At 44.4% G+C, this 27,244-nt stretch overlaps 1 protein-coding gene and 3 pseudogenes across 1 annotated transcript in view; 3 read left to right on the top strand and 1 right to left on the bottom strand.

Moving 5' to 3' along the window:
* Positions 1–27,244, top strand: part of ism1 (isthmin 1) — a 93,997-nt gene that overhangs the window by 32,466 nt on the left and 34,287 nt on the right. The window contains exon 2 of the mRNA XM_070888776.1: positions 14,009–14,260. Within this exon, the coding sequence (XP_070744877.1) occupies positions 14,009–14,260 (252 nt within the window). The remainder of the gene's footprint in view (positions 1–14,008; positions 14,261–27,244) is intronic.
* LOC139274385 (U2 spliceosomal RNA) lies at positions 22,333–22,563 on the top strand (annotated as a pseudogene).
* On the top strand, positions 22,704–22,942 carry LOC139274320 (U2 spliceosomal RNA; annotated as a pseudogene).
* LOC139274274 (U2 spliceosomal RNA) lies at positions 24,553–24,755 on the bottom strand (annotated as a pseudogene).

The raw sequence follows: 27,244 nt of genomic DNA, 5'->3' as shown, positions 1-27,244 counted from the left end.
TGCTTCCACTCTCAAAGTGAGTTCTTTGATGGCTGAACAGTCTGATACGAGAGCCACAGACCCTGTTACAGGTGGGACAGACATTTGTCGAGGGAAGGGGTCGATGGGGCTAGTTTGCCACGCGATCCTTCCGCTGCCTGCGCTTGGCCTCTTCATGCTCTTTGTGTTGGGACTCGAAGAGCTCGAAAAGCTCTACTTTCTCCAACTCGGGCGGTCTTCGGCCAGGGTCTCCCAGGTGTCAGTGGTGATGTCTCACTTTACCAGGGAGGCTTTGAGGGTGTCCTTATAACGTTTCCGCTGTCCTCCTTTGGCTCATTTACCATGAAGGAGCTCTGCATAAAGCATTTGCTTAGGGAGTCTCGTATCTGGCATGCGTACTATGTGGCCTGCCCAGTGAAGCTGATCGAGTGTGGTCAGTGCTTCAATACTGGGGATGTTAGCCTGGTCGAGGACACTTATGTTGGTGCGCTTGTCCTCCCAGAGGATTTGCAGAATCTTGCGGAAACATCGTTGGTGATATATCTCCAGCGACTTGAGGGGCCTTCTATACATTGTCCATGCCTCAGATCCATACAGGAGGGCGGGTATTACTGCAGTCCTATAGACCATGAGTTTGGTGGTAGATTTGAGGGCCTGGTCTTCAAACACTCTTTTCCTCAGACGGCCGAAGGCTGCACTGGCGCACTGGAGGCGATGTTGAATCTCCGCATCAGTGTCTGCCTTTGTTGATAAGAGGCTCCCGAGATATGGGAAATGGTCCACGTTGTCCAGGGCCGCACCGTGGATCTTGATGATTGGAGGGCAGTGCTGAGCGGCGGTGACAGGCTGGTGGAGGACCTTTGTATTACGGATGTTAAGCGTAAGGCCCATGCTTTCATATGCCTCAGTGAATACATTGACTATATCTTGGAGTTCAGCCTCTGAATGTGCGCAGATGCAGGCGTCGTCCGAATACTGCAGCTCAATGACAGAGGTTGGGGTGATCTTGGAACTGGCCTGGAGGCGGCGTAGGTTAAACAGCTTCCCACTGGTTCTGTAGTTTAGTTCCACTCCAGCGGGGAGCTTGTTGATTGTGAGGTGGAGCATGGCGGCGAGGAAGATTGAGAAGAGGGTTGGAGCGATGACACACCCTATTTGACCCCGGTCCGGACGTGGATTGGGTCTGTAATGGATCCGTTGGTAAGGATCACGGCCTGCATGTCAGCTTGAAGCAGGCGAAGGATGTTGACAAACTTTTGGGGGCATCCGAAACGGAGGAGGATGCTCCATAGACCCTCATGGTTGACAGTGTCAAAGGCCTTTGTAAGATCGAAAAAGGCCATGTATAAGGGCTGGCGCTGCTCCCTGCATTTTTCCTGCAACTGTCGTGCTGCAAAGATCATGTCTGTTGTGCCCCGTCCGGGACGAAATCCGCATTGTGATTCCGGGAGGAGCTCCTCGGCCACAGAGAGAAGACGATTGAGGAGAACTCTAGCGACAACTTTCCCAGTGGCTGATAGCAGAGAGATTCCCCTATAGTTGCCGCAGTCGGACTTGTCCCCTTTTTAAAAAATGGTCACAATCACTCACTGCATCTCTGAGATCTCCCGGCATGCTCTCTTCCCTCCAGATGAGAGAGATGAGGTCATGTATCCACGCCAACAGCGCCTCTCCGCCATATTTTAGTGCCTCAGCAGGGATTCCATCCGCACCCGTAGCCTTGTTATTCATGAGCTGTTTTATGGCTTTGCCTACCTCATGCAACATTGGAGTTTCACTGAGGTGGTGGCGGGTCGCATGCTGCGGGATGGAATCAGGAACACTCGAGTCAAAGGCAGAGTCTCGATTGAAGAGATCTTCAAAGTGCTCCTTCCATCGGGCCCTGAGAGTCTTGGTGTCCTTGATGAGTGTTTCCCCGTTCTTGGCCAGGAGTGGGGTGGGGCCTTGGGAGTTTGGACTGTAGGTGGCCTTGACTGCAGCGAAGAATCCTCGCATATCGTGGCTGTCGGCCAGTTGTTGTATCTCCTGTGCTTTCTGCATCCACCACCTGTTCTTTAGGTCCCGGGTTTTTTGTTGGACCTGAGCCTTGAGCCCTCTGTAATGTTGTTTTGCAGCTCCTGAGATGGGTTGTTGCTTGAGGCTCAGAAATGCTTTGCGCTTGCAATCTATTAGTTCTTTGAGCTCCTGATCATTTTCATCAAACTAGTCCTGGTGTTTTCTGGTTGAGTGACCAAGTGTCTCTTCACAGACACTGGTTATGGAGGTCTGGAGGGCAGACCAAGCGCTATGGGCATTCAGCATCTCAGAGTCATCAAGGCAGCACGCCAGATTGGCTGTGAGGCGCTGGCTGTATAGGGCTCTCTTCGCTGGGTCTCTAAATTCCCCGACATTAACTTTTTTGCGAAACTGCTTCTGCTGTCCCCTCTGCCTTGGGGCAATGTTAATGTTGATGATGGATCGGATTAGGCGGTGGTCCGTCCAGAAGTCGTCAGCTCCTGTCAGCTACTGAGAAAGCCTTCTTGAATGACTGCAGTCTGCATGGTGAAGGTACTCCCACAGTGCTGTTATGGAGGGAGTTCCAGGATTTTGACAATAGCTTGCTCGGCCACTTAAGAATCAACCATATTTCTGTGGGTCTGGAGTCACATATAGGCCAGAACAGATAAGGACAGGTTTCTTTCCCTAAAGGACATTAACAAACCAGATGGGTGTTTAATGACACTGTGATAGCTTCATGATCACCATTAGAGCTACTAGCTTTTTATTCCAGATTTATTTAATTGAATTCATATTCACAAACTGCTGTGTTGGGATTTGAACTCTCATCTCCAGATTAGTAGTCCAGGCCTCTGGATTACTCGTCCAATAACATTACTACGAGACCAATAACATTACCATTATGCTACCATAGCCCATGAAGTATTTGAAGTACTTATGAATTTTTGCAAAGCAGCAAAATTTATTTTGGCCCATAATATATTTGCTGCAATATTTTCCTCTCCCCAACACGCCCTCTCCCCGCAAAAAGGTGACATCCTTGGATACTAATGTTAGTAAAATTCATGTAACACTTATTTTTGATCATTGATATTTTCTTTCCATTCAAGGTTGAGAGGATAGGCAAGGTGGCCTGCTCCCAGGCCCATGCCATTGCCACTCGGTACCCATTGACTAAAAGGCACAAACGAGAGGCCTGGGCTGACTTTTCCATCCTTCCCTTCATGGAAGAAGCATCTGGCCTCCTTATGGCTCAGCTGCAACTGGAAACTCACCAGGAAAGGCAGGGGGGGGGGGTGGGTATTTCAATGGGATGAATGTATATCTGACTACTGAGAAGAGGAACAAAGGTTTTTAATATATTCTTATTTATTATGGTGCCCTTTATTGTGGTGGTTGAAGAAGTTGAGCTAAAGTTTGGATTCTTTAGTTGAGCACTGAAATATGTCAAATTAATTCATTACTGAGCTGGCTAACACCAGAGGCTAAATACAGCAATCCATTAAGATTATGAAAGGGTTTGCAAGGATAGACGTAGAGAAGATATTTCCACATGTAGGGGAGTCCAAAACTAAGCGCTCTAAATATAAGATAGTCACTAATAAATCCAGTAGGGAATTTAGGAGAAACTTCTTTCATCAGAGAATGGTTAGAATGTGGAACTTGTTACCACAAGGAGTAGTTGAGTCAACCAGCATAGATACATTTAAGGGGAAGCACATGAGGGAGAAAGGAATAGAAGGTTATGCTGATAGGATTAGATGAAGAGGTGTGGGAGGAGGTTCATGTAGAGCATAAACACTGGCATCGACCAGTTAGGCCGAATGGCCTGTTTCCGTGCTGTAACTATTATGTAACTAAAACATATCTTTACTATGAGTTCCTGATGGCTCAGTGAGTAAGTTTACTATGTGGCCTGGTAGTGACAGGACGTTCAGCTCAATCTGTCAGTTGGCTGGTCCGAGCTGGGTCATTAGTGAGAACATCACAATTGGCTTCGGAGCTAGCTCCTGGGCTAGAGCGGATACCTGCTCTTGAATACCATCCCGTGACTGTTGCTGTAGAGTGTGCAGGTAAAGATATCAAGTGAAGACTGATCAAGATTGCCTGCTGTGTCTTCACCCCCATTCCTCCCAGCCCCATTCCCCCCCCATTCCCCCATCCCATTCCCCCCACCCCCATTCTCCCCACCCCCATTCCCATTCCCACACCCCCATTCCTCCCACCCCCATTCCCATTCCCACACCCCTATTCCTCCACCCCATTTCCATTCCCCCACCCCTGTTCCCCCACCCCATTCTTCCCACCTCCGTTCTCCCCACATCCATTCCCCCCACCTCCATTCCCCCCCCCAATCCCCCACCTCCATTCCATTCCCCCACCCCCATTACCCCCGCCCCCATTCCCCCACCCCCATTTCCCCACCTCCATTCCCCCCAACCCCATTCCCCCCACACACCCATTTCCCCACCTCCATTCCCCCCACCCCCATTCCCCCACCCCCATTCCCCCCACCTCCATTCCCCCCCACCTCCATTCCCCCCCACCTCCATTCCCCCCACCCCCATTCCCCCACCCCCATTCCCCACCTCCATTCCATTCCCCCCACCCCCATTCCCCCCACCTCCATTCCCCCCACCCCCATTCCCCCCACCTCCATTCCCCCCACCCCCATTCCCCCCCACCCCCATTCCCTCCACCTCCATTCCTCCCACCCCCATTCCCCCCACCCAATTCCCCCCACCCTCATTCCCATTCTCCCACTCCCATTCCTCCCTCCCCACACACCACAGTCAAAATAGCCTGTTGACACATGACAATGGCAAATTGGAATAGGAATCAGGATCACCGGCAGGTGAAACTGTACCCATGCAAAAGTTGCTGCTTCAGGAGAAGAGGGAAACATGGGGGTTTGGGCGGGGGGGGGGAAGAAGAGTTGAGTAATTCATCATTGAAAGAAGTAAAATAACATTTTATGTACATTATGTTGCCTTCATTCCCATTCAATGGTATGATGCCCATGTGAAAATCTCACTCCCTGTTGTCACCATGCGCCACTCTTTCCAGTTAATCTGAACAGTTGGCCATTATCATTAAAGGGATTTACAGCTGATATCTCAACCACACATGACCTTTTAAACCTGATGGCCACATTTTTTCCTTTACACCATGAACCACCAATGTACACATAATATGAGCCTGTGAGTTGCTGATTGTGGGGCTCCTGTACGAAGGAACTTTCAGTCAAGAAATAAAATGTACACAAGAGATAGCGGGATTGATAATGGATGTAAACGATCCCATGGCACTATTTCGAAGGAAAGTTATCCCCGGTGTCCTGGCCAATATTTATCCCACAATCAACATCACTAAAATAAGATTATCTGGTCATTGTCACATTGCTATATGTTGCAGCTTGCTGTGCGCGAATTGGCTGCCTCGTTTCCTACATTACAACGGTGACTACACTTCTAAAGTACTTCATTGGTAGTAAAGTGCTTTGGGACATCCTGAGGTCGTGAAAGGTGCTATATAAATGCAAGTCTTTCTTTTCTTTATTTTTCATTCTCCACTGCCCTCCGGCACAGGGACAATGGCTGAAATAGCCTTCTTCAGTGCTGTATTATCCTATGAAATATGAAACAAATATAATATATACATTAATTTATATAAATACATACATAATATCAAGGTGAAGGGTGTTGGTGTTGGGAACACACAGCGCGCATCAATGGATCCCAGGTCAGCATAGGTTTGACGCCAACTAAAGCTCCTTTTGTCCTGTCCCTGCAGTACTTTTTTTTAAATCCCAACCTGTAACAGTGTGAATTTAGCATTTTGCATACCAGCCAATTTTATGCCCCCCAGCCTGAATGAGATGACTAATTTAGTGGCAATTAGTGCTGAACTGCGGGCAGTTTTGTCCTGTGAGCCTGTGCCCAAATAAACTTCACAAAGGACCCTTACAGCCAGGAAAGAGGGAGAGAGGAGAGGCCCCAGATTGGAAGCAGCACTGTGTTAGCCTATTGTACTGCCAAGTTCCACCACCCCCTCCCCAATCCCCTGTCCCATCACTAATAATATATAGCTTTACAATTATAGGCATAAAGTGTGTATTTACTAGCTGGAGTATAATGAGCCGGTCTTTCTCCAACATTAAAAGAAATGAGGATTGTACTCGTGAAGAGCCGAGGAAAACCTTTAATGAGAATTGCTGCACTGTCGGAGAGATTCCGCAGCTGCCTTTTCCTGTGGTTGTCCTCGGGAAGATTTGCGAGCCATTGACATTTGCACAGGTCCGCAGCAATTGCTGAGAGAATGCAATCTCTCGAGGTTTGCAATCCTGCCGGGAATGAAAGTGAGAACGTCCTTAGCAAAAAGGGGTTGCTTTTTTCCCGGGGAAGAATTTCTGCCGCGTCAACATTCATTGTGCTTTTATCCTTTTTTCTACTATTTGTTTTATATCAGCATAAGGCATTAATTAGCACAGAAACAAAAGCAACAAACTTGTATCCAGAAACTTACAGCACAGAAAGAAAAAGAAAGACTTGGATTTATATAGCACCTTTCACGACCACCAGACGTCTCAAAGCACTTTACAGCCAATGAAGTACTTTTGGAGTGTAGTCACTGTTGTAATGTAGGAAACGCAGCAGCCAGTTTGCGCACAGCAAGCTCCCACAAACAGCAATGTGATAATGACCAGATAATCTGTTTTTTCTGTTACGTTGATTGAGGGATAAATATTGGCCAGGACACCGGGGTAACTCCCCTGCTCGTCTTCGAAATAGTGCTATGGGATCCTTTACTTCCATCTGAGAGAGCAGACGGGGCCTCGGTTTAACTTCTCATCCAAAAAACGGCACTTTTCAGGTGGTGCGTTCCAGACCCCGACAACTCTCTGAGTGAAAACATTTCTCCTCATCTCCCCTCTGGATCTTTTGTCAATGTTTTTAAATCTATTTTAAATCTGATTATTAAATCTAAATTTAATATTCAAGAAAACCCAGTAAATTGTGATTGTGAGAAACTGGGCAGGTAAATATGAGAGTGGGGTATTCATAAACATTTTAGGTAAGCAGTTCATCTTGGATCCCAAATTATGTAGCATTATATAGTATTATATAGTATTTATCGCACAGAAACATGCCATTCAGCCCAACAGATCCATGCCGGTGTATATGCTGCCCACGAGCCACCTTACGACATCAACATAACCTTATATTCCCTTCTTCCTTATGTGTTTATCTAGCTTCCCCTTAAATGCATCTATACCATTTGTTTCAATTACTCCCTGCGATAGTGAGTTCCACATTCTCACCACTCCCTGGGTACAGAAGTTTCTCCTGAATTCCCTATTTGATTTATTGGTGACTATCGTATATTCATGGCCCCTAGTTCTGGTCTCACAAACGGAAACATCCAGGAATAGAGTTACATTAAGCACTGGTTCTAAAAGGAATCTGATGACATGTGCTCGAAAAGACCATGTTGATCAAATACTTCTAAATGAGTTTTGTGCCAATTCGAGGTTGTGGTGTCTATTGAATGTACTCACGAGCTCAAATATCATGCCGCCTTGACGAGAGTTGTGGAGAAAGCTGTACCACTGCAAATAGAGATTCCATGTGGCTTACAATACTGCTTGAAATTTTTAGATACAGATTGAGCTTCCTGGAATTGTATTTTTTTAATTGTTTTCAAAGGGCTGACCAATTGAATGTTTGGACTAATTTAATGTCTCCTATTTGCCAGTTGTCTTAACTCCTTTTAGCTAATATAACGTTACAATGTCAGAGGGAATTCGCTTGGTTGAGAGACTTTGCCTGAGCTATAGCTCGGAAAGATCTCTAAAGCGGTACAGGATTCTGAAAGTGTGCCCAAACAGAGACAAATCTTGGAACCTAAAATTATAAGTGGGAGGTTTCCTATTTGCGATCTGTAGCGAGATTGTAAATGCATTCTTTATTAACTCATTTGCAATTTCATTACAATTAGTATATTGAATAAATTTCCCCTCCTCTGGCACAGGCTCGACGGGCTGAATGGCCTCCTTCTGTGCTGTAACCATTCTATGATGGCCCATAATGTTTTTTTGAAATTCTGTCCATTCAGCTCCCTCTCTTAACCAGTTTACAAGTCCGTGGTTATATCATGCAGGATTGAAAGGGGTGTGACCTGCTCTCCGAATTGTCCCTTCCCTACGGGGAAGTGCTTCACCTCTGGAGCGACACAACAGACAGTAAGTTAGCCTGGTAAGGAGGTGTGGACGTCAGCCCATATCCTATCTGTACATGCTGCCACCCTCCTCTTTGAATCTTTAAGATGAATACAGATACCACAGTAGTTCATGACCAATGGAATCTCCCCTGCTGTGATCTGTGCTGCGTGTTTCAGTATATCTTTTTCACCAGGTCAAAATGGACCTCAAGCAGAGGAAATTGTAAAACTTCAATAAAAGGAGCCTTGAGATATATTTTCCGCTGTGTATAAAGAATGATCCCTTTTACTAAATTGCCATTAAAAACCAGTGACCGTTTACTAAAAGGTTTTGCTTTAACTTTACACATGGATGATTCCATAAATAATTTTAAAAGGGAGTTGACAGCTACTTGAGGATGATGAACTTACAGGATTATGGACAAAAAGCGGAGATGTGAGACTGAGCATGACTGATATTTCAAACAGCCAGCACAAGCATGTCGGGCTGAATGGCCTCCTTCTGTGCAGTGAATTTCAATGTTAAAAATATACTTTTCATTTTAAAACGGCAAAGGCTGACGCTCCCAACTATGCTCCTTCATTTCAGAAAACTCTAGTAATTGTACAGAAAGCATTGTAGATTGTAAGACAAAAAGTCTTATCAATTTTATCATTTGTAGAAGAAAAATTGTTAATGATTGGAATAGGAAAATGTATTTTGATCAGCGGTGTAGTGATAAGTTTTACAAATTCTCAGCCAGTCATGAGCGGAAACATGCATACCTGGGGAGAAGGTTTGGAATGTAGCACATCATTATTTGCCTTAGGCAGATGGATGCCCCGCCAGCTGCTTTACAGAGCAGCATTGAGGCCAGAACTATGACGGAGGCCAAAAGTTCCCTTACCTCCTGTCCCAGCAGCTGGTTCTCAGAGTAACACGAGAACAGACATGTGAAGAGTTTGCCAGACTTCCACTGGGCAGGTAGGGAGACCAGAGAGCGCAGCTGGAACAATTTGCAAAGGGAAAGAGATGCGGCTGGTTAGAGAGGCACACTGCTGTCCTGAGAAAGGGCCTATTCCCAAAACATCCACTGCTGTCCTCTCCATAGATGCAGCCTGACCTACTGAGTGTTTCCCGCGCTTTCTGCTTTTGTTTCAGATATACAGCTTCTGCATTATAAATATATATATTTAATGTTTTTGTTCATCAAGGTGAAAGATGTTCATGCTGGGGAATAGAACACTTCCCATTTCAGCTACCTGGTATCAGTACCAAGTACGCCCAGGCCAGATATAGCACAGGTACACACACACACACACACACACACACACACACACACATCTATATATAATGTATATGTGTGTATAAATGTGTGTGTATATGTGTGCATGTATATGTATGTGTGTGTGTGTGTGTGTGTATATGCAATGTTCCCTCTAATTTTATTGTTGTGCGCCATCACTTTAAATTTACTGCGTGGCTGTGCATACACGGTATCTTTTCCAGCGGCAACAGCTAATGATCGGCCTGCGCAGGTCATTTTGCACACCAGGTGTGGTCTCACCAAGCCCCAATATAATTGCAGTAAGACTTCTTTACTCTTATACTCCAATCTCTTTGTAATAAAGGCCAATATACCATTTGCTTTCTTAATTGCTTGTTGTACCTGCATGTTAAACTTCAGTGATTCGTGTACTCTGTGCTCTGGAATCCCCTCTCCGTCAAACCTCTCCGCCTCTCTACCTCGCTCTCCTTCTTTAAGATGCTCCTTAAAACCTACCTCTTTGACCAAGCTTTTGATCATCTGTCCTAATATCACCTTATGTGTCAAATTTTGTTTTGTAACGCTCTTGTGAAACTCCTGTGGATATTTTACTACGCTAAAGGCGCAATATAAATACAAGTTGTTGTTGTTGTGTGTATGTAAATATTTGTGAATAAATACCTGTATAGAAATTGATTGTCTCTTTTCAAATGAGGAAGTTTGAAGTTGGGCGTGCTTTGAAAATGTATGAGTCATTTGCTGTTTTGTGATAATCTGTGGCTAATTAAGTTGTTGATAAATACTTGCCGTGTATTGTTTAAAAGGCTGCATTACATGAGGTCGGTGATCTACCATGGGCTGTTGGCATGGTTTGCGGCAGTGGCAACACTCCTACTGGGCGCAAGGAACTTTGCTGTAATCTATACGGCAAACCCCAGAACACACAGAACAATAACAAAAGCTTGAACCACTGACCCACATCTCTTGGAAATTCAAACTTGTGTTTAGTAACACAATAAAATGATATCCCAGAGGAACATGTTTAAAGTGTTAAAGGATTGGGGCAGTTCTGAGAAAACACAGAACACTCGGTTTTTAACTCCATAATTACCAAAGTAGCATTTTAGTTATCTGTCTCATTTCTCTGGTTCTTTTAGAAATTAATTAGGAATGCAAATTTTGTATCAACTTCAATCCTATTTTCCAGAAAGTGTTTTCTGTGTGGCCCATTGATACATAGCACTCAGGGTAAAAAAAATATTATCTTGGTAGGTTTACTATCTCGTCATGCGTTCATGTATTTGCCTGCTGCAGACAATAACATGGTAACCATGAGCAACACAGCACCAGCAAGCAATTCATCCCAGAATCACGTGACTACAAGTAAAAGCTGAAAGCCTAGACGAATGAGCCTGTCTATTAGTTAAGGGCTAGTATATCTTCCAAGGTCCCGGTGGCTCGGTTTATATAGTCGTTGCCCAGCAGTTGCCCAGCGTTTCAAGAAGGCGGATCAGCACCACCTTCTCAAGGGCAATTAGGGATAGGCAATAAATTCTGGCGTTGCCAGCGACACCCACATCCCGTAAATGAACCAGAGCAGATAAGAGATGTAAAAGTAGGGGAACATTTAGGCAATAGTGACCATAATATAATATGCTTTAAGATGATAATTGAGAAGGACATAAGTATGACGAAAACCAGAGTAACGGATTGGAGAAAAGCTGATTTTGAGGGGCTAAGAATAGAACTTGGGAAAGTAAAATAGGCAACAATATTGGCAAACAATGATGTAGAACAGCAATGGGAAACATTTAAAATGGTGTTCAACAGAGTGCAGGAACAATATATTCCCCTAAAAGGAAAAAACAAACCAAACGATAATGAGATTCCACAGATAAATAAAGCCATAAGGGATCAATTGAGGGTAAGGAAAGAGACATACATTAAGTACATAGACAGCAGGGGAATGCATGATAAGGGAGAATATGAAGAAATTAGGAGAGAAGTCAAAAAAACAATTCGGAAGGCAAAGAGGAACTATAAATTTAAATTATCAAGGAACATAAAACAAAATAGTAATATATTTTACAGGCACATCAATAAAAAAGGAAGGTTGGGATGGGAATAAGGCCATTAAGGGATAGACAGAATAATACCATAGGTAACGATAGATGGCAGAAATATTAAATAATTATTTCGCTTCAGTATTTAACAGGGAGATAGAACAGGTGAACATGACATTGGATGATGAGATTAGTAATGAGATAAATGCAGGTAAAATAAAAAGAGGGAATATATTAAATAAACTAATCAAAGTCAAAGATGATAAACCCCTGGTCCAGATGGATTGCATTCATGCATTTTAAAATAATCTAGGGAAGAGATAGCAGAGGCATTACGACACATATTTAATAATTTGTTGGAAAAAGGTGTAGTACCAGCAGATAGCTAACATAATACCTATATTTAAGAAGGGGGATAGAACATGTCCAGGGAATTATAGACCAGTCAGCGGAAAAATAATGGAATCCTGACTAAAGGAGAAAATAGAACATCTAGTAACCACATCCTATCTGTACATGCTGCCGCCCTCCTCTTTGAATCTTTAAGATGAATACAGATACCACAGTAGTTCATGACCAATACTGCTATGGTCTGTGCCGCATGTTTCAGTATATCTTTTTCACCAGGTCAAAATGGACCTCAAACAGAGGAAATTGTAAAACTTCAACAGAAGGAGCCTTGATATATATTTTTTGCTGTGTATAAAGAATGATCCATTTTACTAAACTGTCATTAAAAACCAGTGGGGCATGACATTAGCCTCGGTACTCTTGGGGTAGGCAGAGAGGAATAATTCACTGTGCTATTTAATCAAATAACATACAGTGTTTGATTTCCTGATACCTGCTACCAGCGATATGCCGTATACTACAATATAGAGCCTGTCACATCCTGTTCCTTCAGCTCTTGCATCATTAACATCTGCAATAGCCTGTCACCAACATCAATAATACTAGCATTTCGCTTTTGTTGTGCTCACTTGCTGTTTGACGTTAAGTAGAGTTAAAAACAAATGTCATTTTTTAAAAACTAAACTGTACATCATAAGGAATAACAAATCTCTGGCAGTAATTGAATCGTGACTTTCTGCTGATTTTCAAAGCTTTGATCTGATGCTTTATGGTATCATAAGAACTTTGCGATTGAACTATTGCCTTGTAACTCCCTGCCAGCTGTCTATTAGTAATATATTTATTGAACGCCGGCTCCATGTAATTTTTGGCGCTTTACCTATTTATTTTCTTCCCATACAGCTCACACTGTACCTTGCGCCTCCTGTGGATAGGAGACTAAGGGGCTGAAATTCCCCTGTTGTGCGCCTCCCGGTAGCGCCTCCGGTGGGGGGGGCTACCGGCTCCCGCGAAATTGCACGAGTGTTAGCAGAGGCATGGATGCATTAGCGTCGCGCGCCACAGATCCATTAGCGAGCGTCCCGGATTGCTGACCTGCAGCGGAAATTGCCCGCACCAGCCTTGCGCCCGCACCAGCCTTGCAGGTCGCGAACCGAGCTGCACACCCATTGCGGGGCAAAAGTTAAAGGGGCGGTGCACTGCGCCGCGTGTCGCCATTTCTTTTTCTTCCGACTTACTGGTTGGGCCGCTGTGCCATGGTGTCACGGCACCCCTTAGCCCTCGTGGCCCAGTGGAGGCCATCAAAGGGCCTGCAGAGCTCGCAGCGTATCTCCCGTTTAACGGAAGTGGAGGGGCGTTGAAACACATCAGCACTACTGCGCCTGAGTAGCGTTCCTGATCTCGCCCCGAAAGGAAGTGGAGCACGTGACATTGCGCTCCATTTCCTGTGAGGAGCGGTAACCCGAATTTCACTTCCGGGGCGGGACTTCTGCGCCGGGCGCAGAATGTCCAGCCCCGGAGAGGTTACCGTCCCCAACCGGGGCAATAGCCAATTTCGACCCCTAAGTGGCCAACCTACTCCTCAGTCTCCACCAATGGCTCAGCTGAGCCAGCTGCCAGAGATTGACAAGAGGCGTAAGTCAATGACTCTGCTACTTGTTGTCTCCCTTGCCCATGGGAAGGCACCTGATTTATGTGCACCCCACCCCACAACACTCCCCTTCCCACCTCAATAACAGCACAGCTGAGGTTGGGATTGCTCTACTGTATAGTCCAAAAAAATCTCTTGCAGCACCACTGCCCAATTTCTTTACATTATCTAGTAAATAGAATCAAGGATTAGTACAGCACAGAAGGAGGCCATTCGGCCCATTGGGTCTGCACTGGCTCTTTCGAAAAGCAATCCAGTTAGTCCCACTTCCCCGCTCTTTCCCCAGATTCCTGCAATTTTTTTCTCCTTCAAGTATTTATCTAATTCCCTTTTGAAGGCGACTATTGAATTTATATCCACCGTCCGATCAGGTAATGCATTCTTTACATATTCTAGGAAGTGACAATACAAAACCTCAGAGTACTTGCCTTTCTGCTAATATGCCTTTTTGAATTTGTTATACTCAATATGATTTGCCCTGATTTTTATTCAATTTGCAGAACAGTGTTAACATGGGAAAATCCTTGTCCTCCAATTCTGCTCGGACCGCTGACTCAGTGAGAGAGCCTGACGGGAAGGTCGATTCTTCTCTTTACCAGACTGAACACAGGACTTTTCCAAGGCCCCAGACTCGGCAGGAGGATGCACATACACCCTTTCAGAGAGATGGTCCCAGAACATTCCTCTTAGATCTGGAGAACTTCCCTGACCTGTCCAAAGCAGATATCAATGGGCAAAATCCCAACATACAGGTACAGTACTAAGTGCGTTGAATCTTTTAATGTTAGTGTGAGAGCAGCAGCTTAATCTGTCAGCATCTAAAATAAGCAGCAGTATTTGGTGTTGTGTTTCCCAAGGATGCATAGCAAGGGCTGTGGTCACCATTCACACGGAACAAAGAACTGCCAGCTGCTAATGAAATTAGTGCATGAGCTGAAATGGAACTCATTTAATTTTATCTCTGAAAATCATCAGCCTCATTTTCTTTGAGGGGGGAGGGATATGTGAGCCATTGTTCAATGTTGTATTATTGCTAATTTTCTTCAGGTTTTCTATTCAAATTCCAAAGTACTTAGCTATATTTCCTTTTTCCGATCACCAATTTTAACAGAAAAAAGGCAAGAATGGAAAACACAGGACCGTCACCTTAAAAACATCTTACTTTTCACTCAGGTTATTCAAAGAAAAAATATAGCCCCTTGGGAATGAAATGTGGCGTTATTTATAGTGCGCTGGTTAATGTACTGATGCTAAAATTCATGTGAGCACTCTCATTTACAATTGCATCACTGGCAGCAAAGAATGGCTGAACTTGTAAAATAAAGCGTTTTTCATCCTGTTTCAGAGTTTAACTTAAAGTGGTCAACTTGTTTAAAATAAACTAGTTCAATTAACAAGCATGCTGAAAATTGTGCTAGAATAGCGCCAAACAGAAAATTTGCCAAACCTATATTTTAAAAGAAAATGTAAAAATAAGCTGGTGAGTGTTTGAAGTTTGCCAATTTGTCTGGCGAAATGTTATACTGGGACCGCGATGGCAAATGGACCAGCTTCATATTTCTTAATTAAAAAGCTTCCTGTGATGACTTAGCAAGCATACAGAGATTTAGGTTTATATTATATTTAGATTATTAAGAAGAATTAATAAGATGTAAATGATAAACGGTTGCTTCCACTCTACATGGTGGCCAGCCAAGCGCAGAATGCAGATGTTGCTGTAAAGGATCCAATTGAATGCATGGCTGCACTTGATTAAGCTCATTCACTAGGTGGCCTTTTCAAGTCTTGCCCTGTCCACTAGCCCGCTAACATTTCACAATGCTGCTACTTGAATTTTACAACCACTGCATGATACAGAAACTAATATAAAGCTCACTGAGGGCCAAATGCTCAAAGCCAAATCCTGGGAACTGTTAGCGAATATTCCCAAATATGTATTTATCATGGTAGTGATTGGGCAACACTGGTGATCTGTGAGCAGGTCAGTAATGTCTATGTTTAGTCTCTCTTTTGTGCTTCAAAGATCCTCTTTAAATAAAAAAAATCACCAGTCTTCTAGGTTATAAGCAGCTTGCAGTTGCTTATCAACTGCCAGCGATACAGAACACATAAATCTTTTAATCATCCCTTTCCTGCATCCTTCTATTTTGTGGCTCAAACAATCTGGGAGGGAAATTCTGCTTGGACACTGCACATGGAGGGGTGGGCTGGGTGGACCAATTTCTTAAAATCATAGAATGATAGAACACAGTTGGTCGAGCTATCCGATTAATCCCACTCCCTTGCTCTTTCCCCATAGCCCTGTAAATAATTTCCCTTCAAATATTTATCCAATTCTCTTTTGAAAGTTACGATTGTACCTGCTTACACCACCCTTTCAGTCCATGCGTTCCCGATCACAACAACTCTCTGCATAAAAGTTTTTTCCTCATGTCGCCACTGTTTTTTTTTGCCAATCACCTTAAATCTGTGTCCTCTGGTTACCGACCCGTTTGCCACTGGAACCAGTTTCTCCTTATTTACTCTTATCAACACCATTCAGGATTTTAAACACCTCTTATCAAATCTCCCCTTAATCTACTCTGCTCTGAGGAGAACAACTCCAGACAATTTCCAGATGCATAGAAACATAGAAAGTAGGTGCAGGAGTAGCCCATTCGGCCCTTCGAGCCTGCACCACCATTCAATAAGATCATGGCTGATCATTCACCTCAGTACCCCTTTCCTGCTTTCTCTCCATACACCTTTATCCCTTTAGCCGTAAGGGCCATATCTAACTCCCTCTTGAATATATCCAATGAACTGGCATCAATAACTCTCTGCGGTAGGGAATTCCACAGGTTAACAACTCTCTGAGTGACGACGTTTCTCCTCATCTCAGTCCTAAATGGTTTACCCCTTATTCTTAGACTGTGTCCCCTGGTTCTGGACTTCCCCAACATCGGGAACATTCTTCCTGCATCTAACCTGTCCAGTCCCGTCAGAATTTTATATGTTTCTATGAGATCCCCTCTCATCCTTCTAAACTCCAGTGAATACAGGCCCAGTCGATCCAGTCTCTCCTCATATGTTAATCCTGCCATCGCGGGAATCAGTCTGGTGAACCTTCGCTGCACTCCCTCAATAACAAGAACGTCCTTCCTCAGATTAGGAGACCAAAACTGAACACAATATTCCAGGTGAGGCCTCACCAAGGCCCTGTACAACTGCAGTAAGACCTCACTGCTCCTATACTCAAATCCCCTAGCTATGAAGGCCAACATACCATTTGCCTTCTTCACCGCCTGCATGCCAATTTTCAATGACTGATTATCCATGACACCCAGGTCTCATTGCACCTCCCCTTTTCCTAATCTGCCGCCATTCAGATAATATTCTGCCTTCGTGTTTTTGCCCCCAAAGTGGATAACTTCACATTTATTCACATTATACTGCATCTGCCATGCATTTGTCCACTCACCTAACCTGTCCAAGTCACCCTGCATCCTTTTAGCATCTTCCTCACAGCTCACACCGCCACCCAGCTTAGTGTCATCTGCAAACTTGGAGATATTACACTCAATTCCTTCATCTAAATCATTAATGTATATTGTAAATAGCTGGGGTCCCAGCACTGAGCCCTGCAGCACCAAACTAGTCACTGCCTACCATTCTGAAAAGGACCCGTTTATCCCGACTCTCTGCTTCCTGTCTGCCAACCAGTTCTCTGTCCACGTCAGTACATTATCCTCAACACCATGTGCTTTAATTTTGCACACTAATCTCGGGTGGAACCTTGTCAAAAGCCTTTTAAAAGTCCAAATACACCTCATCCATTGGTTCTCCCTTGTCCACTCTACTAGTTACATCTTCAAAAAATCCTAGAAGATTTGTCAAGCATGATTTCCCTTTCATGCTGACTTGGACCGATCCTGCCGCTGCTTTCCAAATGCGCTATTTCATCTTTAATAATTGATTCCAACATTTTCCCCACTACCGATGTCAGGCTAACCGGTCTATAGTTCCCGATTTTCTCTCTCTCTCCTTTTTAAAAAAGTGGTGTTACATTAGCTACTCCCCAGTCCACAGGAACTGATCCACAGTCGATAGACTGTTGGAAAATGATCACCAATGCATCCACTATTTCTAGGGCCACTTCCTTAAGTACTCTGGGATGCAGATTATCAGGCCCCGGGGATTTATCGGCCTTCAATCCCATCAATTTCCCTAACACAATCTCAAAATGGCAGCCGGTGATGACATAGTGCTCGGGGTGCCAGCGTAAGTCAGGCATTAGACCCCTTGAATATGCCAATCAGGGGCCAAATGGCTGTTTCAGGACCCTGATACCAAATTGGGCAATAACTGGGCCACACATGCTCTGCTCATTCTCTTTGGATCTACAACGCCTTAACCAGCAATTCTTAAAGAGACCGCTGGAGGCTGCCAAACAGCAGGTAAGTTTTTCAGTTTTAATTTGCCTTGGTGTGGAGCCAAGAAGAACAGGAGTGCTCCTTTCCTGGCCCCACAACAATTCTGTGGGACTGTTCCCTGCTCACCCTCGGCCGCTCCCGCTTCTGTTCACTTCCACCTTCCCTGCGGACCAACTCCATACCCGAGCTGGACAATTTTGGGCAGGGCAGACTGATGAGCTGCATTGGACCCAGTCTCGGCAGCAGACTGGTGAACTCTCCAAGGAAACAATAAATGCCTGTTCGCACTATTTCTTTGGGGTTTCCATTGGGTTCTCCTCGAAGTTACGGGCTGAGACCAGGAGAACCCCAGCAGAATTTCAGGGCCACTGGCTCCGCAATGTCGCAGTGCGCCACGAGTGTATCAGTTGTTCTGTGTGTTGTCTGAAATTCTCTCTACTATTTTAGTGGCAGCGTTAATCCCTTTAGAATAAATTCCTCAATATTGGACATCAGAATCCATCCAAAGGATTGTTGCTGCATCGTTAAATAGAAGGCTCCAGTTGGCTGAATGCCATAATAGCAACTGGCTGTTCTTCTTTCCCCATTGGATTTATTAGTAACTATCTTGCATTTAAGGCCCCTAGTTTTCGATTCGTGTTATAAATTAGCAGAAGGAAAAGAGTCCTACACAAAAGGGATAAAATGCCTATAATAAGTTACATAGAAATACATCGAATATACAGCACAGAAACAGGCCATTCGGCCCAACTAGTCTGTGCAGGTGTTTATACTCCACACGAGTCTCCTCCCATTCCATCGACCTCATTTCAGCCTTTCAGCGTATCTTTCTATTCCCTTTTCTCTCGTGTACTCGTCTAGTTTCCCTTTTAAAGCATCTAAGCTATTTGCCTCAACCACTTCCTGTGGTAGCAAGTTCCACATTCATAAGAACATAAGAATTAGGAACAGGAGTAGGCCATCTAGCCCCTCGAGCCTGCTCCGCCATTCAACAAGATCATGGCTGATCTGGCCGTGGACTCAGCTTCATTTACCCGCCCGCTCCCCGTAACCCTTAATTCCCTTATTGGTTAAAAATCTATCTATCTGTGACTGGAATACATTCAATGAGCTAGCCTCAACTGCTTCCTTGGGCAGAGAATTCCACAGATTCACAACCCTCTGGGAGAAGAAATTCCTTCTCAACTCGGTTTTAAATTGGCTCCCCCGTATTTTGAGGCTGTGCCCCCTAGTTCTAGTCTCCCCGACCAGTGGAAACAACCTCTCTGCCTCTATCTTGTCTATCGCTTTCATTATTTTAAATGTTTCTGTAAGATCACCCCTCATCCTTCTGAACTCCAACAAGTAAAGACCCACTCTAACCACTCTCTGAGTAAAAAAAATTTCTCCTTCTTTCCCCATTGGATTTATTAGTAACTACCTTGCATTTATGGCCCCTAGTTTTCGATTCATGTTATAAATTAGCAGAATGAAAAGAGTAACTTAAAAAAAAGTCCAGCCAAACAGATATAGCTGAACAGAAATGTTTTCATTTTAAATATGGCTCCTTTAATTTGACCTGACAAGTAAGTATGCCATGTGGTGTAGTACAAAACAATATGGATCAAATATCCAAGCAATGATTCTTTGTGTGTAAAAGGTAAACAGCTGGGTACGATCCAGTGACTCTGCTGGAGGTGCAGATGTATGGATATCAGATGAGGTCAGCAGTGGCCCCAGATTTAGCAGCGCTCCACGTTAAATGAGGAGCAGAGGAGTTCTCCCAGGGTCCTGGCTGATATTTATCCCTCAGTCAACATCACTAAAATAAGATTATCTGGTCATTTATCTCATTGCTGTTTGTGGGAGCTTGCTGTGTGCAAATTGACTGATGCGTTTCCTACATTACAACAGTGACTGCACTTCAAAAATACTTCATTGGCTGTAAAACACTTTGGGGCATCCTGAGGTTGTGAAAGGTGCTATAGGAATGCAAGTCTTTTTTTCTATACTCTCTGGAGTTTCGAAGAATGAGAGGTGATCTTATTGAAATGTCTAAAATTCTTAGGTTTGACAGGGTAGATGCTGGAAAGCTGTTTCCCCTGGTTAGAACCAGGGGGCAAAGTCTCAGGGTAAGGGGGCATTATTTTAGGACTGAGATAGGGAGAAAATTCTTCACTCAGAGGGTTGTGAATCTTTGGAATTCTCTACCCCACAGGGCTGCAGATGCTCAATTATTGAGTATATTCAAGACTGAGATCGATAGATATTTGAACACTAAGTGAATCAAGGGGTATGGGGATTGGGCGGGAAGGTGGAATTGAGGTCGATGATCAACCATGATCTTATTGAATGGTGGAACAAGCTGTATGGCTTACTCCAGCTCTTATTTTCTATGTTTATGTTCTTGTGTTGAATCATTAGTATACAGTTCCAGAGATATTGCACTCAAGTAACTAGTATTCATGTGCAGACCATTGCAGTGACGAAAAGAAAATCTCAGATTAATTGAGGCTGAATATTGACTGAAAGAGTATGAATATTCCCTTAGCCAGCTCACCTCCATTGAGGACTATTCAAAGATTTCTGTGCATACCTCCGGTGCTGAGCCTTGTCACTAGGAGTGCGCATTCAAACAAAATCCGCCCTACTGTGTTCACCAACTCATTGGTGATTTTGCTGTAGGAAGTGTAAATTGTAAAGTGATGTTTAAACAGGTTAAATTATGAGAAGCGGTTGCACAGACTAGGCTTGTATTCCCTTGAGTATAGTGGATTAGGGGGGAGCAGGGGGGGGGCGGTGATCTAATTGAAGTGTTTAAGATGATTAAAGGAGTTGATGGGATAGATAGAGCAAAACTAGTTCCTCTGGTGAGTGAGTCCAGAACAAGGGGGCATAACCTTAATATTAGAGCTAGAACATTCAAGGATGATGTCAGGAAGCACCCCTTCACACAAAGGGTAGTGGAAATCTGGAACTCTCTTCCCCAAAAAGCTGTTCAGGCTGGGGCGTCAATTGACTATTACAAAACTGAGATTTTTGTTAGGCAAAGGGTATTAAAGGTTATGGAACCAAGATGAGTAGATGGAGTTAAGAGATAGATCCTCCATGATCTAATTGAATGGCGGAAAAGGCTTGAAGTGCTGAAATTTTGAATCATTTGCAGTCAATTACTGCCCCATCGGTCCATTTCCAATCATCAGCAACGTGATGGAAGGTGTTGTCGACAGTGCTATCAAGCAGCACTTACTCATCAATAACCTGCTCACCGATACTCAGTTTGGGTTCCAGGACCACTCGGCTTCAAACATGAACAAAAGAGCTGAATTCCAGAGGTGAGGTGAGAGTGACTGCCCTTGACATCAAGGCAACATTTGATCAAGCATGGCATCAAGGAGCCCTAGTAAAATTGAAGTCAATGGGAATCAGGGGGAAAACTCTACACTGATTGGAGTCATACCAAGCACAAAGGAAGATGGTTGTGATTGTTGCAGGCCAATCATCTCAGCCCCAGGACATCGCTGCAGGAGTTCCTCAGGGCAATGTCCTAGGCCCAACCATCTTCAGTTGCTTCATCAATGACCTCCCCTCATCATAAGGTCAGAAGTGGGGATGTTCGCTGATGATTGCACAGTGTTCCATTCACAACTTCTCAGATAATAAAGCAGTCCATGCCTGGACGACATTCAGGCTTGGGCTAATAAGTGACAAGTAACATTCGCGCCACACAAGTGCCAGGCAATGACCAACTCCAACAAGAGAGAGTCTTACCATCATCCCTTGACATTCAACAGCATTATCACCGCTTAATTGCAGGGGGCACCATTGATCAGAAATTTAACGGGACCAGCCACATAACTGCAGTCGCTATAAGTGCAGGTCAAAGGCTGGGTATTCTGCAGTGAGTGTCTCAACACCTGATTCCCCAAAGTCTTTCCACCATCTACAAGGTACAAGTCAGGTGTGTGATGGAATACTTTCCATTTTCCTGGATGAGTGCAACTCCCACAAATCTCAACGCCATCCAGGACAAAGCAGCCCACTTGATTGGCACTCCATCCACCACTTTCAACATTCACTCCCTCCACCACCGGCACACCATGGCTGCAGTATGTACCATCTACACGATGCACTGCAGCAACTCCCAAGGCTTCTTCGACAGCACCTCCCAAATCCGTGACTTCTACCACCGAGAAGGACAAGGGCAGCAGGTGCATGGGAACACGATCACCTTCATGTTCCCCTGCAAGTCACGCACCATCCTGATTTAGAAATATATCACTGTTCCTTCACTGTTGCTGAGTCAAAATTCTGGAACTCCCTCCCTAACTGCACTGTGGGAGAACCTTCACCACACGGACTGCAGCGATTCAAGAAGGCAGCTCACCACCACCTTCTCAAGGGCAATTAGGGATGGGCAATAAATGCTGGCGTTCGCTTCTCGGCCTTTTGGCTAAGATCATGCATAACTAACCTGACCAGCCACCATGACCTCCTGGTGGTTTCTCCCTGGTCAGGAAGGTATATGCTTGCATTTTTGAAACAGGAGGTGGGTGGGGAGGGTTGACCCATCCACCTCCATGGAGGTGTGTGGGGGACCTGACCCATGCACCTCCATGGCACGAACCTGGTATTGCAGTACTTCCAGGAACGGTGCAGTGGCTCTAGGCCTTTTGGCTAAGAGCATTGGTGCAGAGTGATCCTTGGCATGTGCAAGGTGACCTCTGGCGTTTGTGATTTGACAAAGAATTGGAACGATTGGCTACGAATTTCAAAAAAATAAATAAATAAATAAATGCTGGCGTTCGCTTCTCGGCCTTTTGGCTAAGATCATGCGTAACTGACCTGACAGGGGAGTAGCCACCATGACCTCCGGGTGGTTCTCCCTGGATCAGGAAGGTATATGCTTGCTTTTTTGGAAACAGGAGGTGGGTGGGGTGGCTTGACCCATCCACCTCCACGGAGGTGTGTGGGGGACCTGACCCATCCACCTCCATGGCACGAACCTGGTATTGCAGTACTTCCAGGAACGGTGCAGTGGCTCTAGGCCTTTTGGCTAAGAGCATTGGCGCAGAGTGATCCTTGGCGTGTGCAAGGTGACCTCTGGCGTTTGTGATTTGACAAAGAATTGGAACGATTGGCTACGAATTTCAAAAAAAAAAAAAAAAATAAATAAATAAATAAATGCTGGCGTTTGTGATTTGACAAAGAATTGGAACGATTGGCTACGAATTTCAAAAAAAAAATAAATAAATGCTGGCCTTGCCAGTGAAGTCCACATCCCGAGAATGAATTTTAAAAAATGCCAAAAAAGACCTTTCCATAATGAAATATCGACTGGAGGAGGATGAACCAATGCAATCCAGTGCCAATTTAATAGCAAAGTAGTCTGATGTTATGTTATTTCAGCCTCACTGAATCACCCTTAGTTTATATATGTTGGAGGGAGGAAAAAAATCGAGTTCCCTGCTGAATCTTGTTAAAAGTGTTTAACAAGGAAGTATCGGCGTCAGCACTCTTCTTCGTAAATCCGATATGTACCAAGATTATAATTAGCTTTGACATGCTTTTGTTTATTGCTAGATTTTTTACATTTGCTGCAGATCTCCTGTAGCATTGCTCAGTGAATCCGAGGTTAAGTTGTTCCAAGGGTTGGTGGGGGAGGGGCACACATTCCGATGAAAGGAATTGAAAAGATGTGTTCAGAGACTGTGCAGTAAGTGTTTTTTGATTGGTTCCTGACAGACAGACAGACAGATAGATAGATAGTGTTTTCCTTACTTCAAGACTTCAAGTGGATAAATAAACATTGCAGTTATATAATTGAACCTATGCATGTAACAGACAAAGAAGCGCAGCTCCCAGGAAGCAGTGCAGGTCAGGAGGAGGGGTAGCGGGGCGTGGGGGGGGGGGAGGTGGAACAGTACAGGTCGGGATCACATGGCTGTAAAAAAAAATTTTTCTGCAATAGAATGATGCAGGGGATAGGGCCAAAGTGACCATGTGTTCACTTGCTAATCAGGTCTATTAGAGAGCATGCAGGAGTGCTCAGTGCCCCATGGCCCCTAGACCTGGATCTGTGCACAGGAGTAAATACAAAATAGAGTCGCATTCCTGATTAAAAGAAAGAAAGAAAGACTTACATTTATACAACGCCTTTTACGACCACTGGACATCTCAGGAGAGTGACTGGGTGAGAGGGAGGTATCTGTGCCTGAAACAGTAAATACGCCCATAGTTTTTAAAATTAATTCACTGGATGTGGGCGTCGCTGGCAAGGCCAGCATTTATTTATTTTTTTAAATTTCAAAATATACTTTATTCATTAAAAAATCTGTACGGTACATTCAAAGGCATTTCAATACATTTAGCTGCGATCAGCAATCCCATACACTATTATTTGGGTGCTGACGGCAGTTCCGTTCGTTACATTTCCTTGTTTTCCAGTTCAAGTGCAATTCGGTCCAATACGGGATACATTGTAGTACATTCAAACAAATTACATTTCATGTGTCACTATACAGTACACATTTTTTTTTTTTGGAAATTCATAGCCAATCGTTCCAATTCTTTGTCAAATCACAAACGCCAGAGGTCACCTTGGGCCCATTCAAGGATCACTCTGCGCCAATGCTCTTAGCCAAAAGGCCTAGAGCCACTGCACCGTTCCTGGAAGTACTGCAATACCAGGTTCGTGCCATGGAGGTGGATGGGTCAAGCCACCCCACCCACCTCCTATTTCCAAAAAAGCAAGCATATACCTTCCTGATCCAGGGAGAACCACCCGGAGGTCATGGTGGCTACTCCCCTGTCAGGTCAGTTACGTATGATCTTAGCCAAAAGGCCGAGAAGCACTTTTTTTTTTTTTTTTTGAAATTCGTAGCCAATCGTTCCAATTCTTTGTCAAATCACAAACGCCAGAGGTCACCTTGCACACGCCAAGGATCACTCTGCGCCAATGCTCTTAGCCAAAAGGCCTAGAGCCACTGCACCGTTCCTGGAAGTACTGCAATACCAGGTTCGTGCCATGGAGGTGGATGGGTCAGGTCCCCCACACACCTCCGTGGAGGTGGATGGGTCAACCCTCCCCACCTACCTCGGAAGCACTTGCCCATCCCTAACTGCCCTTGAGAAGATGGTGGTGAGCCGCCTTCTTGAACCACTGCAGTCCGTGTGGTGAAAGTACTCCCACAGTGCAGTTAGGGTGGGAGCGCCAGGATTTTGACTCAGCAACGATGAAGAAACGGCGATATAGTTCTAAGTCAAGGTGGTGTGTAACTTGGAGGTAATGGTGTTCCCATCCGCCTACATCCCTTGGTGGTAGAGGTCATGGGATTGGGATGTGCTGTCAACGAAGCCTTGGAGAGTTGCTGCAGTACATCTTGTAGATTGTTTCAATGAATATAAATTGCATAATTATCCACTGATGGATACATCACATATGATTATTTTAATCTAAAATAAAACACATTTATGTGTATACACCATCCTGACTTGGAAATATATTGTCGATCTTTCATTGTCATTATTTGGAATTGCAGAAAGAAAGACTTGCATTTATATAGCACCTTTCCCGATCTCAGGATGCCCAAAGTGCTTTACAGCCAATGCAGTACTTTCGAATTATAGTCGCTGTTGTACTCGAGGAAAGACGGCAGCCAATTTGCACACAGCAAGGTCCCATAAACAGTAATGTGATAATGACCAGATAATCTGTTTTTTAGTGATGTTGATTGAGGGATAAATATTGGCCAGGATACTGGGGTAACTCCCCTGCTCTTCTTTGAAATAGTGCCATGGGATCTTTTACATCCATCTGAGAGGACAGACGGGCCCTTGGTTTAACATCTCATCCAAAAGGCGGCACCTCTGACAGTGCAGCACTTCCTCTGTGCACAGTTTGGTCTCCGTACCTAGGGAAGGATATACTTGCCTTAGACTTATACTTGCAACAAAGGTTCATTAGATTGATTCCTAGGATGAGAGAGTTGTCCTATGAAGAGAGACTGAGTAGAATGGGCCGATACTTTCTGGAGGTTATAAGAATGAGAGGTCATCTCATTGAAACACATAAGATTCTGAAGGGGTTTGACAGGGTAGATGCTGAGAGGTTGTTTCCCCTGGCTGGAGAGTCTAGAACTGGGGGACATAGCCTCAGGATAAGAGGTCAGCCATTTAGAAATGAGATGAGGAGAAATATCTTCACTCAGAGTAAATCTTTGGAATTGTCTACAACAGAGGGCTGTGGATGCTCAGTCATTGAGTATATTGAAGGCTGAGGTCGACAGATTTTTGGGCTCCAAGGGAATCAAGGGATATGTGACCAGGCTCGAGGGACTATATGGCCTACTCTTGCCCCTATTTTTTATGTTCTTATCTACTGCACTGGATTGTCAGCCTAGATTGTTGTGCTCAGGTCTCTGCAGTGGGACATATACCCACAACCTACTAATTCAGAGGCGAGAGTACTGCAGGCCTTGGCAAAAGTATCAAAGCTACTGATAGTGCCAAATTGGACCAAGCTTTTCAGGCCATTTTCAGCAACCATGGTGTTAATGAACTGAATGATTGTAACTGAGGGTAGTTTGTTGCCTTTATTGAGTGTAAATAAGTGAGCAACAACATGGGTAACTTTCTTGACAAAGTTGTTAACTTGGTCTTCTCGGTTTTGAAGATGACACCCAGTTTTCTTCTACCTAATCCGCCTGTAGCGGTCTTTTAGGTGTGGAATTTACTAGTATGTAGAGAATTGTGTCATCACCAAAGACAACAATTGAAATCTACCCGGTAGATTACTGGAGCGTGGGACAAGCATACTTCATGAGTGATCTACTGTGTTGTTGTCACAAGGAAAGGAATATCCATGTTTCATGATCTAATGTATGTGTCTTGTGTACACGTAAAGCATGCAGTACAAGTATTTACCAGATATGGTACAGGAGGACAGCTCTCAATGGGGTAAAAATAGAAAATGTTGGAATCACTCAGCAAATCAGAAAGCATCTTTTTTAAATTTTTTCATGGGATGTGGGCGTTGTTGGCAAGGCCGGCCTTTATTATCTATCCCTAATTGCCTTCTTGAACTGCTGTTCTTTGTAGCGGTTTGGTACAACTGAGTGGCTTGCAAGGGGTCAGTGAAGAGTCAACCACATTGCTGTGGGTCTGGAGTCACATATAGACCAGACCAGGTGAGGACAGCAGATTTCCTCCTCTAAAGGTCATTAGTCAACCAGATGGGTTTTTCTGACAATCCAGTAGTTTCATGCTCACCATTACTGATGCTAGCTTTTTATTCCAGATATATTTAAGTAACTGAATTTAAATTCCCCAGCTGCCATGGTAGGA

Source organism: Pristiophorus japonicus, chromosome 9, assembly GCF_044704955.1.
Source record: "Pristiophorus japonicus isolate sPriJap1 chromosome 9, sPriJap1.hap1, whole genome shotgun sequence".
Taxonomy (NCBI): Eukaryota; Metazoa; Chordata; class Chondrichthyes; family Pristiophoridae; genus Pristiophorus; species Pristiophorus japonicus.
Note: the sequence above shows the minus strand (reverse complement) of the source record. Positions and strands in the feature narration are given on the sequence as shown.